A 19,215-nucleotide genomic window follows, 5' to 3' on the forward strand; every position below is an offset into this window, starting at 1 on the left:
CACCAGTAAAACTGGTAGTATTGGTTTCCACACATATCCCTACACAATTAACATGGAAATTTCAGGCAACTTACGATCTGCCATTACAGAAAATGTCGACACAAATGTGGGGTCTGTGGAAGGGGCAGATATAATTTGGGAGGCATTTAAAGTCGCAATTAGGGAGATTTGCATAAGCACAAAGGCGGGTGTCTTGGGGGACATACTCACACAGCTGCATAAGATTTAAAAAAGCACATTGCGGGTGCTGGAACGAATCTAAGAGTCTATGCCCCACTATTACATGCTTGTTACCGTTTGAGCACACTTTACAAAACATTATGATAGGGTGGAGCAGGAGCTGAGCCACTTCCCTTGGCGTCACGTGACAAGGGCGTATGGGGAGGTGGGCCGCCCTGGTCGCAGCCTGGCCAAAAGGCTGAACCCCAGCCTCATTGTTAAAATAACTGACCCTGTGAGGGAAGATAGGTATAGCACGCCAGCAATTCTATCTGAATACCTGGACGATGTGGCCCTGGGCTTTGCTGACCCTGGGACAGCAGGAATATCAGATGCAACCTATTACAGAGGAGGTGGTAAGGGAGGCTATACGCACGCTTCCCATGGCAAGGCACCGGGCCAGGATGGCCTGATGGGTGAATTTTAAAAAGAGTTTGAAGACCTACTGGCGTTTTGAATGGTATTCCAGCCTCAATATAAACTGGGTAAATTCAATAGTATTTCCCATGACCCCGAGCATGCAAACTCGCACACTGAACTTCACTCTGGAATGCAGCACAGATTCTGTTAAATATTTAGGGATCGGGATCCATAGAGACCCAGACCTGGTGGTTTGTGAGAAATCTGGCAGAGTAGTGTCGGAACTGGAGGAGCAGGTAGCTAGGTGGTCCAGAATGCCACTATCACTGGCAAACAGAGTGGCGATCATGAAAATTATAGTTTTCCCCAGATTTCTCTACCATTTTACTAACATCCCCATAGTGTTGCTGCAACACTTTTTCAAAACCATTCTATCGCACATGATAAGACTGGCTTGGGCAGGCAAACAGCCTTGTATCAGCTGAGACCTAATGGCACTCCAGTATGCACAGAGTGGCTTTGGTCGCCCGCACTTACATTTATATTACTTGTGTGCCCAGGAGCAATTTGCACATTGCTGTTATAACCCTCACACATGCACGCCGCACTTGGCAAATGAGGCAGATTATGCACAGCCTATCCCACTTAGTGCTATGTTGTCACAAAAGCGCACAGATGTGCCTAGAGCTGAATTAACAACATACATTGCACCGCGAAGGCTTGGAAGATACTGGGAGAATGAGATTTTAAAAAACTACCTTTATATGCTCCTGCACTCGCCCTGAAATTCCACCCAGCCGTATTGGTCACCCACGAGGCTGAGGCACTTGCCATGTTCGATAAAGCAGGGATAAAGATGCTAGGGGATGTTTACCTAGAGGGTCAGTTTACTAGGTTAGCGGATATGTCACACACGCAACTCCAGACACCATTATTAACATTCACATATTATCGCCTTAAGGCTACTATGAGGGAACTATATCTCTCTATCCCAGCAGAACTACCTACGCTCATAGTGCCCCAAACCTTTCTTACTGGTCCCACAAGCAGGAAACGTATTACAAGGTTTTAGAATGCAGATCAGGGCGATGGGCTGCCAGCCCAGAACCCAACATTAGATAGATAGAACATTGCCTTTGACACTCCCTTGATAATAGAGGAATAGGGTTTCTGTTACACATTAATTGGAATGTTCAAGCCAGTTTGTAACCTGTGAATTATTTTTTTCAAGTATTTACAACAAATGTATTATACTCCTGCTAGGCTGTTTGGATACGGTTTGAGGGAGACTCGAACTGCTCGCAATGTGGGGTACATGATTACTTGGCCTAGTCAAACAGATACAACAAGCACATCGTAAATTTGTTGGCAGTGGCGATGCTACTGGCAAAACGAAGAGTGGCCAAACACTGGTGCAAAAATCTGCACCGAAGCACAAACAATTGCTACTTGACATGGCAGCTGGAACTTTCTGCAGAGGAGCTGCACAGCTTATATACGGTCGGCTCCTGACATGACCCAATGTATTGAGCGATATGGGAGAAGGTGTCAAGAGGCGGTAGGGTTGGAATGCTTGTACTGGCATCACTGTTATGATACTGCAAACTTGATATGCTTTATTATATGCTGCAATTGATGGAATATGGTTGGTACCTTATTATATAAGCTGACAATCAATAACAAAATGCAATAAAAAAAAGTGTTCACAATAAGGGGTCGCCCAGACAGCAAAGGTTGCCTGTAGGGGCATCACAACAACAAGAAAGGCAGAAAAACAGCAGCCACGGGTATTGAACTAACTATTGCTCTCGAAAGGGGCTAAAATGGTATAAATATTTTTCATTTTCAACTCATTTCAAAACTTTTCTGTTTTTTTAAATATTAGACAGGTGACAGACCACTATTGATCCTTGGGAATCCAAGGAGGGTAAGTTCAAACTCTTATGATAAAGCGGACTGGTCTGAAAATGGATTATTCATCTGTAATGCAACTGAAAGTCATAATATGGAACTGCTTCCTGTTCCTCCTAAAGTATCAAAAAAAGTAATGGATGGAACACACTGCTTTATGCAATGCTTCAATTAATCTCAGCCACTGGTAATTACCCGTCCCGCATCTCAATCCATTGTTATTTTGCACACCATTAAACCTCAGTTTGGACCAAGCCATGTGAAACTTAGTTCTGACCCTGCTCCAATGAGAAGAGTCCAGCTGGAACTGCCGAGCCAGGTCCTCCCTGTATCAGAAAACAAGCAGCCTAGGACTGTTTCCTCCGAGTTAGAGCATCAGCCAGGTAAATCTTGGTTGGAGGGACACAGTGTGCGTGGCAAGTCTGGGCTTACCCGTCCAACTTGGGACGATTCACTAAAGTATACAAATAGTGATGGATGGAAGGAAAGCTTGAATCAATCTCAGCCACAGGCAATTACTCGAGCCGCGTCCCAATCCATCATTATTTTGCACACCATGACTGAGACTGACTGGCTTGTAGCTTGGTCCAAACAGAGGTGGCATGGTGTACAAAATAACAAGGGACTGGGATGCAGCCCTTAGAAATTACCAGTGGCTGAGATTAATTCAAGCATTCCATTCATCACTTTTAGTACATTGTATCCTGTTCCTCCTAAGCAACACGTATTAGGAGCATTACATTTGCAAAACATAAAGCAGCAGTACACATTATGGGTATATTATTGTCAAAGTAGTACTCCAGATGAGCCCTGCAGAAGGAAATTATAATTCATAAATAGGATACTGATGAACAGCATAATGCAAGCAGAATCGTAAGTGTAGTTCTACCATCATTTAAACATAATTTACGTTTGGCTCACCACTCTTTGTTAAGAAATCTTTCTAACGTCAAATAATTTCCCAAAACATTAGTTTAAAAAGTAATAAAACTAAGACTTGAATTAAAGAAAGTCAAATTAATATCAGACGTTCGGTTAGGACAAATATCAACAATCCGAATAGTCACATCACTTTTTGCAGTGGCAGTTTTACAACACTTTCTTGGATAGAGACACACTCACTTTAAAAGAAAAAAAAAGATGATGACTAAGTACCTTTAGTATCGCCAGACGTCCTTATTTCAATTCTCTTTTCTAATAAAATTCCAGAATATTGTGTTATTACCTAAAGAAGAGAATGTAATTAGTCTCACACCGAAAAATACATTCCAGCCACTGGACACAAACAGTTGTTTACTCAATTAAAAAATCTTAAATAAACACCTGCAAACAACTGGAAACAAGCATTTTCAATGCAATAGGTCTCGCATTTACGCACGTTTAAGCTATTGGCATTTTAATGACAATGCCTTTTATTTATGTTTTAAAAACGAAAACAAAACCAACAAAAATTCATGTTTTATGGATAAATAGAACAAAAGGACAGATGAACACTCACCCAGTGTCACTAGAGTGTTCAGTGACATATTTATTGGTTAACAAAGGCATGGAGTAGGGTCATATTGTGTAACTCGAAAAGCAAACTTTAAACAACATGCTTTTCCACTAAACTGTAACCTTCACACGGCTTCCATCTACCCTCTGACCTGAACCCGTAAAGACACAAAGGTCAAGGCATTAAAAACCCAGGAGAGCTCAGAATACCCGGAAGCAGAAACTAAGAGGATGTCATGATTTCTACTACACACAGAGCAAAGAAAGTGGTTTTATGGCCTCAGGACAAGACAAGAGCTGTGGGAGGCCAGAAAAAAACAAGAAAAGGCAGACTTTCTAAGAAAGATGCTCACAGCCTAAACGGCACTTAAAAACATCAATTTTATTCATCTGCTAAAAGCAACGCATTTCAACCAGATGGCAAAGTTAATAACCAATATCTATTTTAGACTTCCTCAAAGATACTGCTCGTATATAGATGTAATTCTGCTTTCCTCGTTTGTCAAACCAGAACTATACGGTGCACACCAACTAGGCACAACACTTTCTTCAACCACGGTTCACAGTAGCAGCCATTACAGAGACATGACCCAGTTCCAGGGCTTGCGGCTGCTTCACTAAACCAGAGTCACCTCGGACTCTTCACTGCCCCAGCATTTGTCTCTTCGAGTTGGGGAAAAACAGATCAGGTGCGGAAATATGAAATTCGCGGACCGGCTTCAAGGTTGAACGCCTGTGGAACTGGTTCTGCAGATCAAAAGACACAACCCTATAGAGAAACGTGCAAAATAAGCAAGCTTACTTAGTTTACTGCACTATACTAAGATGCTCTCGAAGAATTCAAGGTGTGCTCACTTTAGTCGGTCTATCCCTTAGAAGACGGTGGCACTGAAACTACCAGATAACCTAATGTGCATCGAACTGTTCTGTATATAAAATCAGTTTTCATGTACTATATAACCATGTTGCATTTCTAAAGACAGAAACCAGTATCGTCTAGTGGGAGAGAGCATCCCATCATGATGTACAAGTAATGTATATCTCCAACTCAAAAGAAATTAAAAAACAATATACCGCAGGGAAAGTATGCTTTTGCCTTCATGCACAGTGAGGGGAAAAAGCACGTATACAAATCAGATATGGAATGATGTTACGTCAGATCACGCCACGCCTATGGGATTGCTCGTTATTTGAGCTGCGTCCTGTGAGGAGTGCTCTTTCTCACGGTGCGTGGCAGCTGTGTACTTTCTTTGAAAACTCGGGTTTTTGTCTCGGTAAACACAGTCTGCTCCATCGCCATTAATCCTTTCTCTTGATCATGCCAGGCACACTTAAAGTGGGCATATGCGAAACGTGTACCATGTACTCGGTACTGCTATGGGATGTTAGGATGCAAGAAACTGAAAATATATACCTTTAATTGTATTTCTGCAACTAACGCAATCGAAATGGTAAATGTACACGCAAACATGTACACACATAACCGGGATTTTAAGTGGGATGAAAAAATGGGGGGAGTGGAGTTTGCCGTAAAATAATTAATCATATAAAATCGGGCGTGTGCTGGGATGGCATGGATGGAATAGGGAAGAGCATTAAAGAAAATAGTGCTCACCAACTTATAAGGCACAGACCGTGTAACACCATCGATAAAAGGTCCAGTTGTTTTGGGAAGTAACAAATGGAGGCAAGGCGGCACCAAGGAGGGACTAACAAGCCTCATAATGAATCGGAAGCCCGAGTTTACGAAGGACAATGACACTAGCCAATGAAAAGTATGGGCGGAGAGTGGGAGAGGCTAACACAGCTCTACTCCACTACTGCATGCCTCGCAGAGCAAGTAGCGCATGCGCGCTGCTGCTAGGCTCGATTTTCCTAGATCGGTTACATGACACAAAAACTGACCAGCCCTTCCACTTAAGGAACACGTTGGTTAACTGGGAAGTGGAGTAGGAGACCTGGTTAACAAATGCAGCATGTGCACAGGAGTCTAGTACTCTCCCCAAATGATAACACAGGTTCCTTACAAAGCATGACTTGGTGTGGCTCACAAACCACTACATACAGGCCACAGGGCTCTTGCTCTCCATAAGAGGGGCAATTTGACGGGCAGTACAACTGGGGGAAGGGTGTGAAGGGCGGGGATAGGGTTATAAGTAGCAAAACTAAGAAGAGCAGAGTAAGCGTTTATAAAGGATTCGTTCAAGTCGAGGCTTAGAGATAACACAGATAAAATCATGCCCCTGAAATACCATTCATACATGAAGAATCACATGTTTGACTGGTAGAGCTCTTTACAATACAAGACACAACATAACAAAAAACCTGTGCCTCTTATCCCAGTTTAGAAATCACATACATAACCAATTAAATGTGTTGAGGTGAGGAGGAGCTTGGCGGGCATCCGAGATGGCCGCGTGAGCACAGCGCTCCCCGGACCCCCGCCACTCCCGGCATGATATCCTGAACATATCCTGACTCTTTACGAGGATTTGTGTAGAGGACTCTGAGCTGATTGCCCTGGAACTTTTGTCATTTGATTTGGACCCGGGGTGCCGGAGTTACGGTGATTCGAACTTTCGGGCTCCGCCCTCGAGGTATGCCCGGGACTGGGTGAGGCTCTGTGGCCGTCTTGGAGTTGAACAACAGCGGCAGGGGGATTCGACTTGAGGGTCCCCCTCTTAAGTTTCGGTTTCGTTTCTGCCTCAGACTGCGACATCTGGCAGGGGAGCCTGGCCTGGGCTGGATCCGAGGCGCGAGACGGCTGTCGGGCCTTTGGCTGGTTGATTCTCCTATCTGCTGGCCCTATACTAATGGTACCCTAGCGGCGGCTCTTTGGTCCCGAAGCCCTACTTTCCTGTGGCCATTCCATCGAGCCTGGTAACTCTCCTGGTGACGCAGTTCTAGCATGGCAGGCAGAGGGGACCGAGAGACTCGGAAGACCAAGACGCCCCTGCGTGGGGGCCCGGTCCAGTCTAACGTTATGGACCGCTATACCCATTCAAAAGGGTCCCCCGGAGCCGCCCTGCCCGGTTCAAATACTGCTGACCACGTTGTGGACGCGTCAACGGAGCTGTCCTTGCAAGACATTATGGGCGCCATTTCTGGCATGAAGGAGACGATAGGCCAACAATATGAAGCTTTGGCCCACAAAATCGACACCGTGGCCATTGATGTGAACTTGATTCGAGCCGACCTGTCGAAAACCAATGAGAAGGTGAAGTCATTGGATCTCAAGTCGTCCAGCCTCACGGAAGACGTCTCGGAGATACAGACGGAGATCGGCAACCTCCGTAGGGTGAACGATTTCATGACCCGGCGCTTGGAGGACTTTGAGAACAGGGCACGTCGCTGTAATGTGCGCGTGGTCGGAGTTCCGGAGAATCCAGAACCTCACTCTGTTGATCTCCTTGTTGAGGACTTGATCCAGAACTACCTCTCTCCGTCTGGTCTGAGTAAATTTTTCGCAGTGGAGCGTGCCCATCGTGTTCCGGAGGGCCAGGGTAAGCCGGGTGCCCCGCCGAGGCCTATTGTTGCGAAACTCTTTCATTATAGGGATCGGGACGCTATCCTGCAAGCATCACGTGTGAAGGGCCCGGTGGCCTTTGAGAACGCCACGGTGAACTTTTATCCGGACTTTTCTCAACAGGTCCAGAAACAGCGTATGGGCTTCCGTGGTGTCAAGAAACGTCTCAGAGACATGGGTTTACGCTACGCTATGCTTTTTCCGACCAGGCTGCGCGTTGAGTACAATGACCGGGCCCTCTTCTTTGATCGGCCTGATTCTGTGAATGACTGGCTGGACTCTCTGCCTGACCGACCTCCTGCGACTGAGTCCGCCGCCCACCCGGGTGGTGCTGAGGGTGGTGTGGAGAGCTGAACGATTCGTCTACACCTGGGCCCTCGTATAGAGTAAACTTTTCAGGGATACTATGCCTCAGTGCCTCTACTGTTTGTGTGTTCTCCTCGTTATTTGTCTAGCTCGGGGTGGCGGGTGGGCCAGAGCCTTTCCTCCTCCGGGGTTCTTTTTGTAGAATGGGGGTTCTTGGGCGACAGGCACACTGCATGTTGGGGTGGCTTTTTAGCATTTTGCAGGGGTGCAGGGTGGGGGGTGTTTTCTTGACTGTTGGGGGGTGGGTGGTTGGGATGTTCCATGTTTGTGTGTTATGTTTTCAAGGCGACTCAATTTTGCTTCTGATGTTTCTTATGTCATGCTCATTGCAGAGGGGTTTCGGCGTTTCTGTGTGGGATGGGGGGTAGCGGGTTGAGGTTTGTTTCGTGGAATGTTAATGGTCTGGGAGATCGCATTAAGCGGAGTGTGGTGTTAAAATGTCTACGCCGTTTATCTCCAGATACTGTTTTTCTACAGGAAACTCATTTGGTGGGCAATACTTGTCGTGCGATGAATAGGTGGGGATATCGCCTTGCCGCACATTCAGGGTTTACCACAGGTTCCAGGGGGGTGGGTATCCTTGTTCGGGCTTCCCTCCCCCTAGCTATTGATGATGTGATCCTTGATGATCGAGGGCGCTATGCTGTCCTCGTGGGTCGTTATGAAGGTCGTACCCTCTCCTTGTTTACTGTTTATGTGCCCCCCGGCCTACAGACTTCTACCTTTTCCGATTTGGGCCGTGTGTTGTTGAACCTCCCTGATAGTACTCTCTTTATTGCAGGCGACTTTAATTCTGTGTTCTCCGGTCTACACGATCGTTACCCCCCTAGAGATACTCCTTCAGCCCAACAGTGGCTGGGTGGGTTCTTGGACACGTTTGGCCTGGTGGATTGCTGGAGGCTTCTGCATCCTACCCAGCTTCAATACACTTTCCATTCGGGGGCCCATGGGAGTCTGTCTAGACTGGATTATTTCCTGATGCCCGCGGCGCAGACGCCGGCGGTGCGTGAGATCAGACACCTCCCCCGGGGCATCTCCGATCATTCTCCGCTCTGGCTTGGTTTCGAGTTTGGGGTGGAGGCGGCGGGCCGAGTGGCGCCTATTAACCCCTGGTACCTTGCCTCCCCTGAGACCCGCGGCCTTTTGACTAAGTCTTTGGATGCCTATTTTCTAGACAACGAGGGGTCCGTTTCCTCGGCGGTATCCCTGTGGGAGGCCTTTAAGACAGTGATTCGTGGGCAGGCCCTCTCCCTTATTGTTGAATCCAAGAAGGCTAGGAATCGGGAGGTGGTGGACCTTGAGAGAGAGATTGCGGAGAGGGAGGCCGACTTGGAGTCAGATGTCACCTCTGATAAACTCCACGCCCTGGGTCTGAAACAGTTTGCCTATAAGTCCTTGGTCACGGACGCGGCTAAACTGATGTTCCGGGAACAGCAGGGTCGTCTGTATGATGTGGGGGACAAAGCGGGTAAATTATTGGCGTGGTTGGATAAGAAAGAGAGAGCGAATCGTGTGGTGCCTGTGATTCAGTCGTCGAATGGTGTCGAAGTGACAGACCCGGTTGGAATAGTTGAGTGTTTTGCGGAGTATTTTCGTGTGGTTTATACCCCTGTGTCTGGACGGGATGTGTCTGACTCTCGCCTTTTGTTGCGCGATATCGCTTTGCCCAGTGTTTCCGAACTGGATCGTGTCTCGTTGGAGTCCCCTTTTACTACGGATGAGATAGCGACTGCCATTCGTTCGCTCCGTTCGGGCAAGGCCTTGGGCCCGAATGGGTTGCCAATTGAGCTGTACAAGCTACGCCCTGACAGGGTAGCGCCCTATCTTCGTGCCATGTTTTTGGAGTCCCGGGAACGGGGTATTCTCCCGTATGACCAGCGTCTGGCTACGATAGTTGCAATTCCCAAAGACGGGAAACCGCGGGACCTTTGTTCGTCTTATAGGCCCATTTCCCTGTTAAATGTTGAGCCTAAGGTCCTGGCTAAGCTCCTGGCGACCCGCCTACTGACGGTCATTAGTGACTTGGTTCATCCGGATCAGTCCGGATTTATCCCACATCGCAACACGGCTCTTAACCTACGTCGTCTCCACGGTGCTGTTGCGAGGGCGGGGCTTCTGACGGAGCCGGCCATTTTGGCCTCGTTAGACGCCTCGATGGCCTTTGACACTGTCGAATGGCCCTATCTTTGGGCGGCTCTCGAAAAATTTGGTTTTGGACCTGAGTTTATTGGTTGGGTGAAGTTGTTGTACGTTGAACCCTTAGCGCAGGTAGTGGTGAACGGTAGAGTCTCAGTCCCCTTCTGTCTTGGTAGGGGGACCCGTCAGGGTTGCCCCTTGTCTCCATTGCTTTTCGCGCTTGCTTTGGAACCGTTAGCTGCGTGGCTTCGATGGGAGCCTTCACTCATAGGGATCCGTTGGTCACCGGACTTTGAGGACCGCGTCTCTCTTTACGCAGACGACATTCTTCTATATCTTACCTCCCCGCGTAAATCTTTGAATGTCTTATTTGATGTTCTTACTTCGTTCGGTGCTAATTCGGGCCTTGTTATTAATTGGGCTAAGTCCTGTGTGTATGTTCTTTCGGGTGTTTTGCCCCCTTTGCCGGACAGATATCCTATCCAGGTGGTCCAGTCTGGCTTCAAGTATCTGGGGATTTTTATTACCCTGGACCCCTCACTCCGGTTTGAGCGTAATCTCCTCCCACCGCTTCTTAGACTGCGACTGGATGTGGCCCGTTGGCGTAAGTTACCCCCATCTCCTTTGGGTAGGGCAGCTCTTTTTAAAATGATGTCCTTGCCGCGGTTCCTCTACGCACTTCAAAATTCTTATGACGACATTCCCGCTACATATTTCAGGGAGATCGAGAGTCTGCAAAGACAACTGATTTGGGACGGACGTCCACGTATAGCCCTTGCGAAACTTACCATCCCTTGGTACGACGGGGGCATGGCGCTCCCCGATATCAAGAGATACTACTGGGCTGCCCAGCTATCTGCCATTAACCACGCGATGTATTTGCCAGGTCGCGATCCGGTCTTTGAGATGGATAGGTTCCAGCTGCCGGGAGGGGACTTTAATAGAGCGCTTTATTCTAGATCGGCCGGGCGCCATCTTGCGGGCCCGTCCAGGACCGCAGTCAACGTGTGGCGTGCCGCGAATGTGAGTTTGGGATGGGAGAATCGACTGACGCTGGCGACTCCGCTTTATGCTTCTGAACGTTTGGGGTGTCTCTGGTCTACTAAGGGCTTTGACCGCTGGGATATGATTGGGATTTGTAAGGTGGGTGATGTTTGTGTGAATGGTAGCGTGAAGTCATTCCAGGCCCTTAAGGCAGAATACGGCTTGAATGATAGAGAGTTTTTCCGGTATCTGCAGGTCCAGCATGCCCTGGCCTCAGTTCTGACTCCTGATATGGCCCTGCCCGAGTCCTCCCCCCTTGAAGATCGTATACTAGATGGGCACCTGCCCGACAGCACTATCTCCCTTATTTACAAAAAATTGATTCATAATCGCGTTGATTTGTTGGTCCGACTCAGGGAGATGTGGGTCGGTGACGGATTGGAATTAGATGACGAGGATTGGCAGTCGGCCCTCTCCTCTCCGAAAGAGGTCGCCATTCCCGCCCGTCTTCGTTTGGTGCAGCTTAAGATCCTCCACCGGGTGTATGTGACTGGTCCGCGTCTGGTTGTAATGGGTTTTTCCCCGGATGGCTTATGTAAGCGTGGCTGTGGGATGAGCGCTACCTTTATGCATATACTTTGGGAGTGCCCTGTGATGGCAGCCTATTGGGTGGATGTGCTTGCGGTAATGACTGTTGTGACTGGTGTTGCCATGCGGCCTGAGGCCCGTCGATGCCTGCTGAACGTGTGGGAACCCTCCGATTACTCTGTGGCCCAGACTAGATGGGCGACCTTGGGTTACATGGTCGCGAAGCGTGACATTGCGCAACTTTGGGGCGCATCCCGACCTCCTGACGTTTCGGTGTGGGAGGAGAACATGGACTGGTCCATGTTCCGAGAGAAGACCGTCTATGTGGCTAGGGGCAGACCCAGGGCGTGGACGAAAATTTGGGGTCAATGGAATGCATATCGTGGAGACATTTGTACCCCTCCCTTGGTTGCCACCACCGATGTTACCCTGTCTCCCTAGGCTGATGTTCCCGAAATTTTTCATTCTGTTCTAGGATTTTCCTGTCCTCCCTGCTTCCCCCCCCCCCCCGGCCTTGCCGAGTCCCATTGATTTACCTTTGTTTTCCTGATTAGTGGCCCTCCCCTCTGACATCCGGGCTGACTTTATTGCTGCATTCGCCTTGTTTGGTGTTCGTTATTTTAATGTTTACTATAGAAAATTGTTGTGTCCTGTCCTATGTCTGGAGCAATTTCATTCTATGATTCGGTCTGGCCACGGAAATGATTGTTTACTTCATGTGTCGTGCTTTGCGACTTAGCGGCCAGCCCGTGTGGTTGTAGGCCCATCTTTGTACTTTTTATTTGATTGCTCAATAAAAAAATTTTAACCAAAAAAAAAACAAACAAACAAACAAAAAAAAGAAGAATAGTGCAAGATTTGAGAAAGGTAAATAAAAAAAAATAAAAAAAAATGTGTTGAGGTTCTCGGGTGCAGTAGAACAAAGGACAGCACCATCTGGCATGAAAACTAGCTGGCAGGAAAACTAGAGCCACAACAATGGGAGGAAGACAAACAATAACCACAAAAGACTCTTGGTCTACAAAGGCAGAAAATGGAGGCGCTAACAATTAATGGAAAGTGGGAGCCACAGAATAGAACTACAGTCACTGACATAAATCACGAATACTATTCAAGCCTAGGTCATCAGTGGGTTTGATCAGATACATAGCTCACTGACACAAAAGGAAAATCGGTATGGTCACTTGATGGGTAAATGAAGCAAAGAGGAAAATCAGAGAAGCTGAGAAAAACTTTGAGACACATGGATCAACGTAAGGAATTGCAATTCCTTAATAGCAATTTTTAAGGAATCGCTATTGAGGATTCCCAATTCCCTATGCATGTAGGAATCGCTAAATAAATTGCGATTCCTACACATTCCCTATTAGCGAATCGAAATTGCGATTTACTAATAGGAAATGACTTCCCATTGGGAAACCACTCGCAATTTGCGATTACCAAAAAGGTAATCGCATATTGCGCATGCAATTTCGAGTGTACTAGGGGGCCAAAAGGCCACCCTGATGCACCTCAAAAAATGGCATGAGTGCACATGTGGTGCACACACATACCCTGTGGCACTTAGAAAAATTTAATTTTAAGCATTTCTCTTAGGAATTGCAAAGTACCATCAACTTGAAGTTGATGGTAATTTGCGATTCCTTAATGCAAAGTTGCTTTCTCAGAATGCTTCTTGCATTGCATTAGGGAATTGCAAATTGCGATTCCCTAACTGTATTGGCAAAATAGGTGATCACAAAAATTGTGATTACTTATTTTGCGAATGGCTTAGGGCTTGATGCATCCCAAAAGGCTAATTAGTGGCCGCAAACTTTTCGACCACTAATTAGCTTGATGCATGTACCCCTATGGGCCTTATTACCAGTTCGGCATATAGTCGAACCACTGCAACCTCGGCGGTCCGACTTCCATATTATGAGTGCTGCAGTCTGCCCGCAACCAGCCCACCACAACACTGCCAACAGGACCAAGATCCTGGATCCCGTGACTTTGGAGGTGCTGCAGATCCCGACACCACCATATTTGGAGTTGCCTTTCCCACAGCCTTTTCATGGCAGGTCTCCCGCCAGGAGAAGGCCATAAACAGGGTCCCAAGGAGTCATAGCCTATGGGGTAAAGTGGCTGCATTCCAAAGTGCACGAACAACAGTGCAGCTGCATTGGCTTCAGGCTCATTCAGTGAGACTGCCACTGGCACACCGCTGGACCCCTGGTCTACTCAAAACACATGGGTCGGAAGACCGCCAGCACTGCGGTCTCCTGACGACTGCAGGTTCAGCGGTCAGACCGCCGAACTCATAATGAGGACCTATGTCAACATGCAATATGAGGATTAAGAGTTTCATTAAGGAGCAGGTGAAAGTCAGGCTTAGAGACTGATCAGAGCAAGTTATTAAAAAGAGTAGTTGCCATCGGTAATGAAAGCACATGCAGATATTGTTTGAGGTGGTCTTACGAGCCACAAGAACCACCTTTTGTAGATGATGCAGTCACTGGTACATGCGTATGCCATATGGTTTGACTTAATATACTGACCCCAAAGTAAGAACATAATCGGAGAAGGTGGAAAAGTACATTTTAAATGGGGCACATATTTCTTTGTATCCTTTGTTTCTACATCCCATTAGAGAAAAGTATGGTCAGATGCTTCTGACGAGTATCAGTGTTGGAGTTTGGAGGAACTGGTGGCGGTGCAATAGCATGAGAAAAAGCATGAAGACACAAGGGTGTGTTCCTTCAGGCATAACCTAAAGGCTTGTGTCTACCAAGGGCTATTTCGTCGTCAGTTCAAGGTGACAGTAGAAGAACCATGAAGCATAGAGACCGAAAAATACATGAGGCGCTATGAATACACCAAGAGAAAATGCTGATGTGACCTGTTAGTCCAGATTTGCAACCCAGGGATGTCAAATAATAAACATGTAATTTCCCTGAAGACTCGCGTTTACCAGCAATGAGCAGTGGATAACAGAACAGACCCTAACAAGCTGCAGCTCCAAGATCCATGACAAAATGATTTCTTGACAAATGTGGAGTGAGCTGGGGTTTTCGGTTAAATGCTGTAACTGGCATGGTAAGTGAGAGGTGCAACTCGTGGCTGCCTTGCAAGGGGCGATGAAGGAAGTGAGCACAACTGGAATACTATACAAAAAAATGGAATACTAAGTCCGGCTATGAGGTGGATAACATCTTAGCTACCGATACAAGGAAGAGCAGGTGCTGAGACAGCAATACAAAGAACTATGCGCACTGACAAATAAGTACAGTTTCACCATGGATGATGCACACATTAAGACTACTGGAAAAAGAAAAGAAATCGCACTCTGAGTGGATAGAAAGGAAAATGATACTTATCCTGCAGCCATCAGCCCACAGCCTGTAGTACTGTAAAAACACACACTTTGCACATTTCTGCCATCTAGTGTTGATCGCAGAAGTTTGCAAGTTGTTTTCCTTCAAAGAAGTATCGGGACAAAATATCTTGAGACTCCCCCCCCTTAGTACACAATTCACTAGGACAAAGACTACATCTCAGATATGTTTTCCATCCACTTAAGGTCAGTACAGTATAGTAAGGTAAGACAGAAAAAGTGTGTGCTGTGCATTGTGAAGGAACTTAAAGTGGAAAACCTATTGGACCTCCACTCGTGTTGCTTGGAATATAACCTAAATTTGCAGAAATGATGGAGGAATGGTTTCAGAGGAGTCAGAAGCCCCAAGGAAAGCGCTGTGTCCATACTGTCCTAAACACGTCCTTCATGGAATCAGCCTTCTCTTCAAAGAGTATAGACGGGCATATCCATCATCAATGCTTGCATAGCACCAGAAAATCAGTTTGACCTCATCCAGGCATTCCTTCAAAGCAAGACAATGGTACTCACTGATCAGCCAATACAGTCTGTGCTGCCTAGGTCCACATGGGTAATGCATTTCACTGCACCTTTCCCATCATGGGTTTGTGAGCAAGGGAGGCCTCCAAGGTCTTGGACTGCAGACAAGAACTTGCTAGCCATCAACCATAAGGCATGAGTATATCGGCCTAATGGAAAGCATCAGTTTGCCAAAGCATCAGTCAGTTTGGATTCTCTATCCTGGAGATTAGTCAATAATGAGTTAGGATCAACCTTACTGATCGAAGCCTACACAAAGGTTGAGTGCTTGGTGAAGAACATGTTTTAAAACTGATTGAATCATCAATTAAATCAGGATCCCCACTTGATCTATGCTTTCCAAAAAGTGTTCACTTAGCCCCTAGGATCTTTGGAACTCAATTGACCAAGATCATAAATAAAGTTATCAGCACTGGTCACATTCTTTCTTAATGGAAGTTGGCATCAATCCTACCTCTGTTAAAGAGTCTAGCACTTATAGGCCTATATCTACACTAAGCTGCTGGAAAAGGCCTTGAATATGGAACGTATGTGATGCATTGACAAAACCAATATTTTGGATTGCACCCGATATGGATTTAGGAAAGCACATAGCACAGAAGTGCTTTGCTAGCTGCATCAGAGGAACTGAGATTTATCTTGGACAGTGGAGGTTAAGCTTCACTGATACTGCTGGATCTCTCTGCGGCTTTTGACATGGTCAATCATACCATCTTAATTGACCGATTAGCTGAACTAGGACTAAGAGGTGCAGCATTGAAGTTGCCAAAGGCTTTTCTAACCAATACAACAAATTCATGTAGCAAGATGTGAGTTTACCTCTAAGCAGTTTTGTTTGCCTTGTGGGGTACCTCAGGGCTCCTCGTTGAGCCCCACTCTTTTTAATCTCTATATTACCCCTCTGGTCAAACTCATAAAATCAATGGGGTTCTCAGTAGCATCTTATGCTGAAGACTCCCAAATTGTGGTATCAATATTCAAAGGCCACGATGAAGTTGTACACGATGAAGTTGTACATAGGTTTAATTCCTGTATGCCCCAGATAGAACAATGGATGAGAGCAAATTGCATAAAGTTAATGCAGGAAAAACAGAGGTTCTTCTTTTTGGAAATGATAAATCCTTTTGGTCACCAAGTTGGTAGCCACAGGACAGGAGGTCTTCACCTACACCAGTACAGAAAAGAAAAAATTAGGAATCGTCTATGATGACAAACATATCTATGAAGATCAACTTAAAGCCCTTGCTTCACTGATGTTTTTACTTTGAAAATAAATCAGAAACATCTGCCCCTATAACCCTCAGGACCTTCAGAAAATAGTGGTTTCCACCTTAGTCCTAGCCTAATAGACTATGGAAACGCCCTCTTCATCGGCATCCGGAAAAAATCCCTTCAAAAACTTCATGTGCTGCAGAATGTTTCGGCTCGACTCTTAACAAATGCTACAAACCGAGCAGCCAGCACCTAAAGTATAACTAAAAAATATAATTACACAATTTACATTATTAATAAGAAAATGAATAAATCGTTTCAATAATCTTCATTTCGGCAATTCTGCCATAAAAGATACAATAAAATTGATACAAAAACCCAACCTACCTCCAACCCCCTAAAAGTGATAAAAACCAGATCCAATACATAAAGGAAGCAGTACATAATCATGCTCATAATAAATGTTAACAATATACAACCAGTCAATCCGAAATTAAGCTAAAAGATGTTGGCAACATGGTAGAAATAACTCTTGCATACAATTGCATGATTCACAGAATAAATGGGACACAGGCAGGCAGGGAATCAGGGTATCCTAGCGATTAGGCGTAGTCTCGTATGCCAGGCTGCCTCTAAAAACTTCGCCATTACAAACACAGTTACCTTAGACAAATCGGTTTAAAGGATTCGAAAAGCCTCAGTGCATCTGCGAAACCCTAGATTCTTACATAGGGGGACTACCCAGAATCTTCTGGCAGCAAAGTAGGCAGGACAAAAGAAGACAAGATGGAGTTCGTCTTCCAGCCTACAATTGCAGCCCGGGCAATTCTCCTGGTTCGATTGTTTCCATTTACTCGTAAATGCTCTTAACGGCAGAGTACTATAACGCCATTGGAGGAACAGCTTCCGGGACAGATTTGGGAAGATATCATCCAAAACTGGCTCGAACTTATAAGAATCCTTTACCACAAGAAATTTATCTGACAGTGAGTCTGGGCGAATACCCTGGATGTGGGATGCCAAGTTGCATGCATAAAACGTAGCCACAAGATGTTTGCGGGGCATGCTCTGGCAGGCAATTAGAGGATCGTTCCACAGGGACGGAAGGCCCAACCGGTCAAATTCAGTTTTAATGTATTTGAACCACGGGATGTTTACTGCATCCGGTAGAGCAAGAATTCCCTGGAGTTCCTGCCTGTAGTTGGCTAGCTCCGGGGTTGTCCAAAGTCTTCTCCAGAATGTTAGAGGTTTCACACCCACCACTTGGTCCAGGGGTTTTAGGCCCAGATCCAACCTAAGTGGCAGGAGTGGAGTGCTTGTCGGTAGTTTTAGTAGCTGCCTAAGAAATTTATTTTCTAGGGTGACTAGATCTTTTTTGCAAGCATACCCCCATATTTCACTACCATGGAGAATCGCTCCTCTAGCCTGGAGTCTATAGATCTCCAGTGGAGGGGCTAACGGCCTAATGGTTGATAAGTTGGAATTTACCAGCCTAATGATACCCCCGGATAATTGAGCCAATCTAAGATGTGACTTGGCCTGATGATCACCCCAATCGAATTTATCATTAATACTCACACCCAAATATTCAAAAGTGTAGACTCTTTCTAGTTGGTTAGCACCTATAAGTGGATTAGGGCGTGTCTTTTTCGGTGGGTTAAAAATCATGTACTTAGTTTTTGAGGCATTTATTTCAAGTCCATGTTCTTGACAAAATGCCTCGAACCCTACCAAAACTCGTTGAATCCCCATAGGGGATTTTGAGAGCAATAGGGTGTCATCCGCGAACATAATCGCGGGCACCCTAGTACCACCCAGCCGCGGTGCATCTGTGTTAATGGTATTTAAAAAATTGATTACCCCGTTGACAAAGAGGCAAAACAGAGTCGGTGCTAGGACGCAGCCCTGCCTTACCCCTCTGTCAACGGGGAATCTGTTAGAGAGACGTCCGACTCTCCCACACCTTACCTGTGCAAAATTTTCAGTATGAAGACGGATAATAATATCTAAAAGAGGTTGGGGGAGCCCAAGTTTGGCCAATACCGTCCACAGTTTGCGCCGTGGAACAAGATCGAATGCCGCTCTAAGGTCGACAAAGACGGTATATAGCGTGCCCCCCTCCAACCTCACCGTCTTCCAAAAAATCAGGGCCAGCCTAAAAAGTTGATCCGTGGTCGAGACCTTGCTCCTAAAACCCGCCTGGAATGTACTCAACACTGAATGGTCAGTCATCCAGTCCTGAAGGCGGTCAAGAATCAGCCTCGCAAAAAGCTTTTGCGAGACATCAATCAGGCTGATTGGCCTATAGTTGGCTGGGAGCAGAGGAGAGCCCTTCTTGAAGATTGGGACAATCTCTGCTCCCAGCCAAGTACTAGGGACAATAATTGTTAATTACTTAATTAACTTCCCACCCTACACCCCTATAAACCTAGCAACCCGCTACTACACTATAAATTACTATTAGCAATTAAATAAAAAATCACTTGAAATTAAAAACTAGATTTCAAAATATTAGTAATAGTCATAC

At 46.1% G+C, this 19,215-nt stretch overlaps 1 protein-coding gene across 1 annotated transcript in view; it reads right to left on the bottom strand.

Moving 5' to 3' along the window:
• GTF3C3 (general transcription factor IIIC subunit 3) overlaps nucleotides 1–19,215 on the bottom strand; it is a 348,121-nt gene that overhangs the window by 189,919 nt on the left and 138,987 nt on the right. Inside the window, exon 8 of the mRNA XM_078680426.1 lies at nucleotides 3,646–3,715. Within this exon, the coding sequence (XP_078536552.1) occupies nucleotides 3,646–3,715 (70 nt within the window). The remainder of the gene's footprint in view (nucleotides 1–3,645; nucleotides 3,716–19,215) is intronic.

The sequence above is a fragment of the Lissotriton helveticus genome, chromosome 3_1, assembly GCF_964261635.1.
Source record: "Lissotriton helveticus chromosome 3_1, aLisHel1.1, whole genome shotgun sequence".
Lineage (NCBI taxonomy): Eukaryota > Metazoa > Chordata > Amphibia > Caudata > Salamandridae > Lissotriton > Lissotriton helveticus.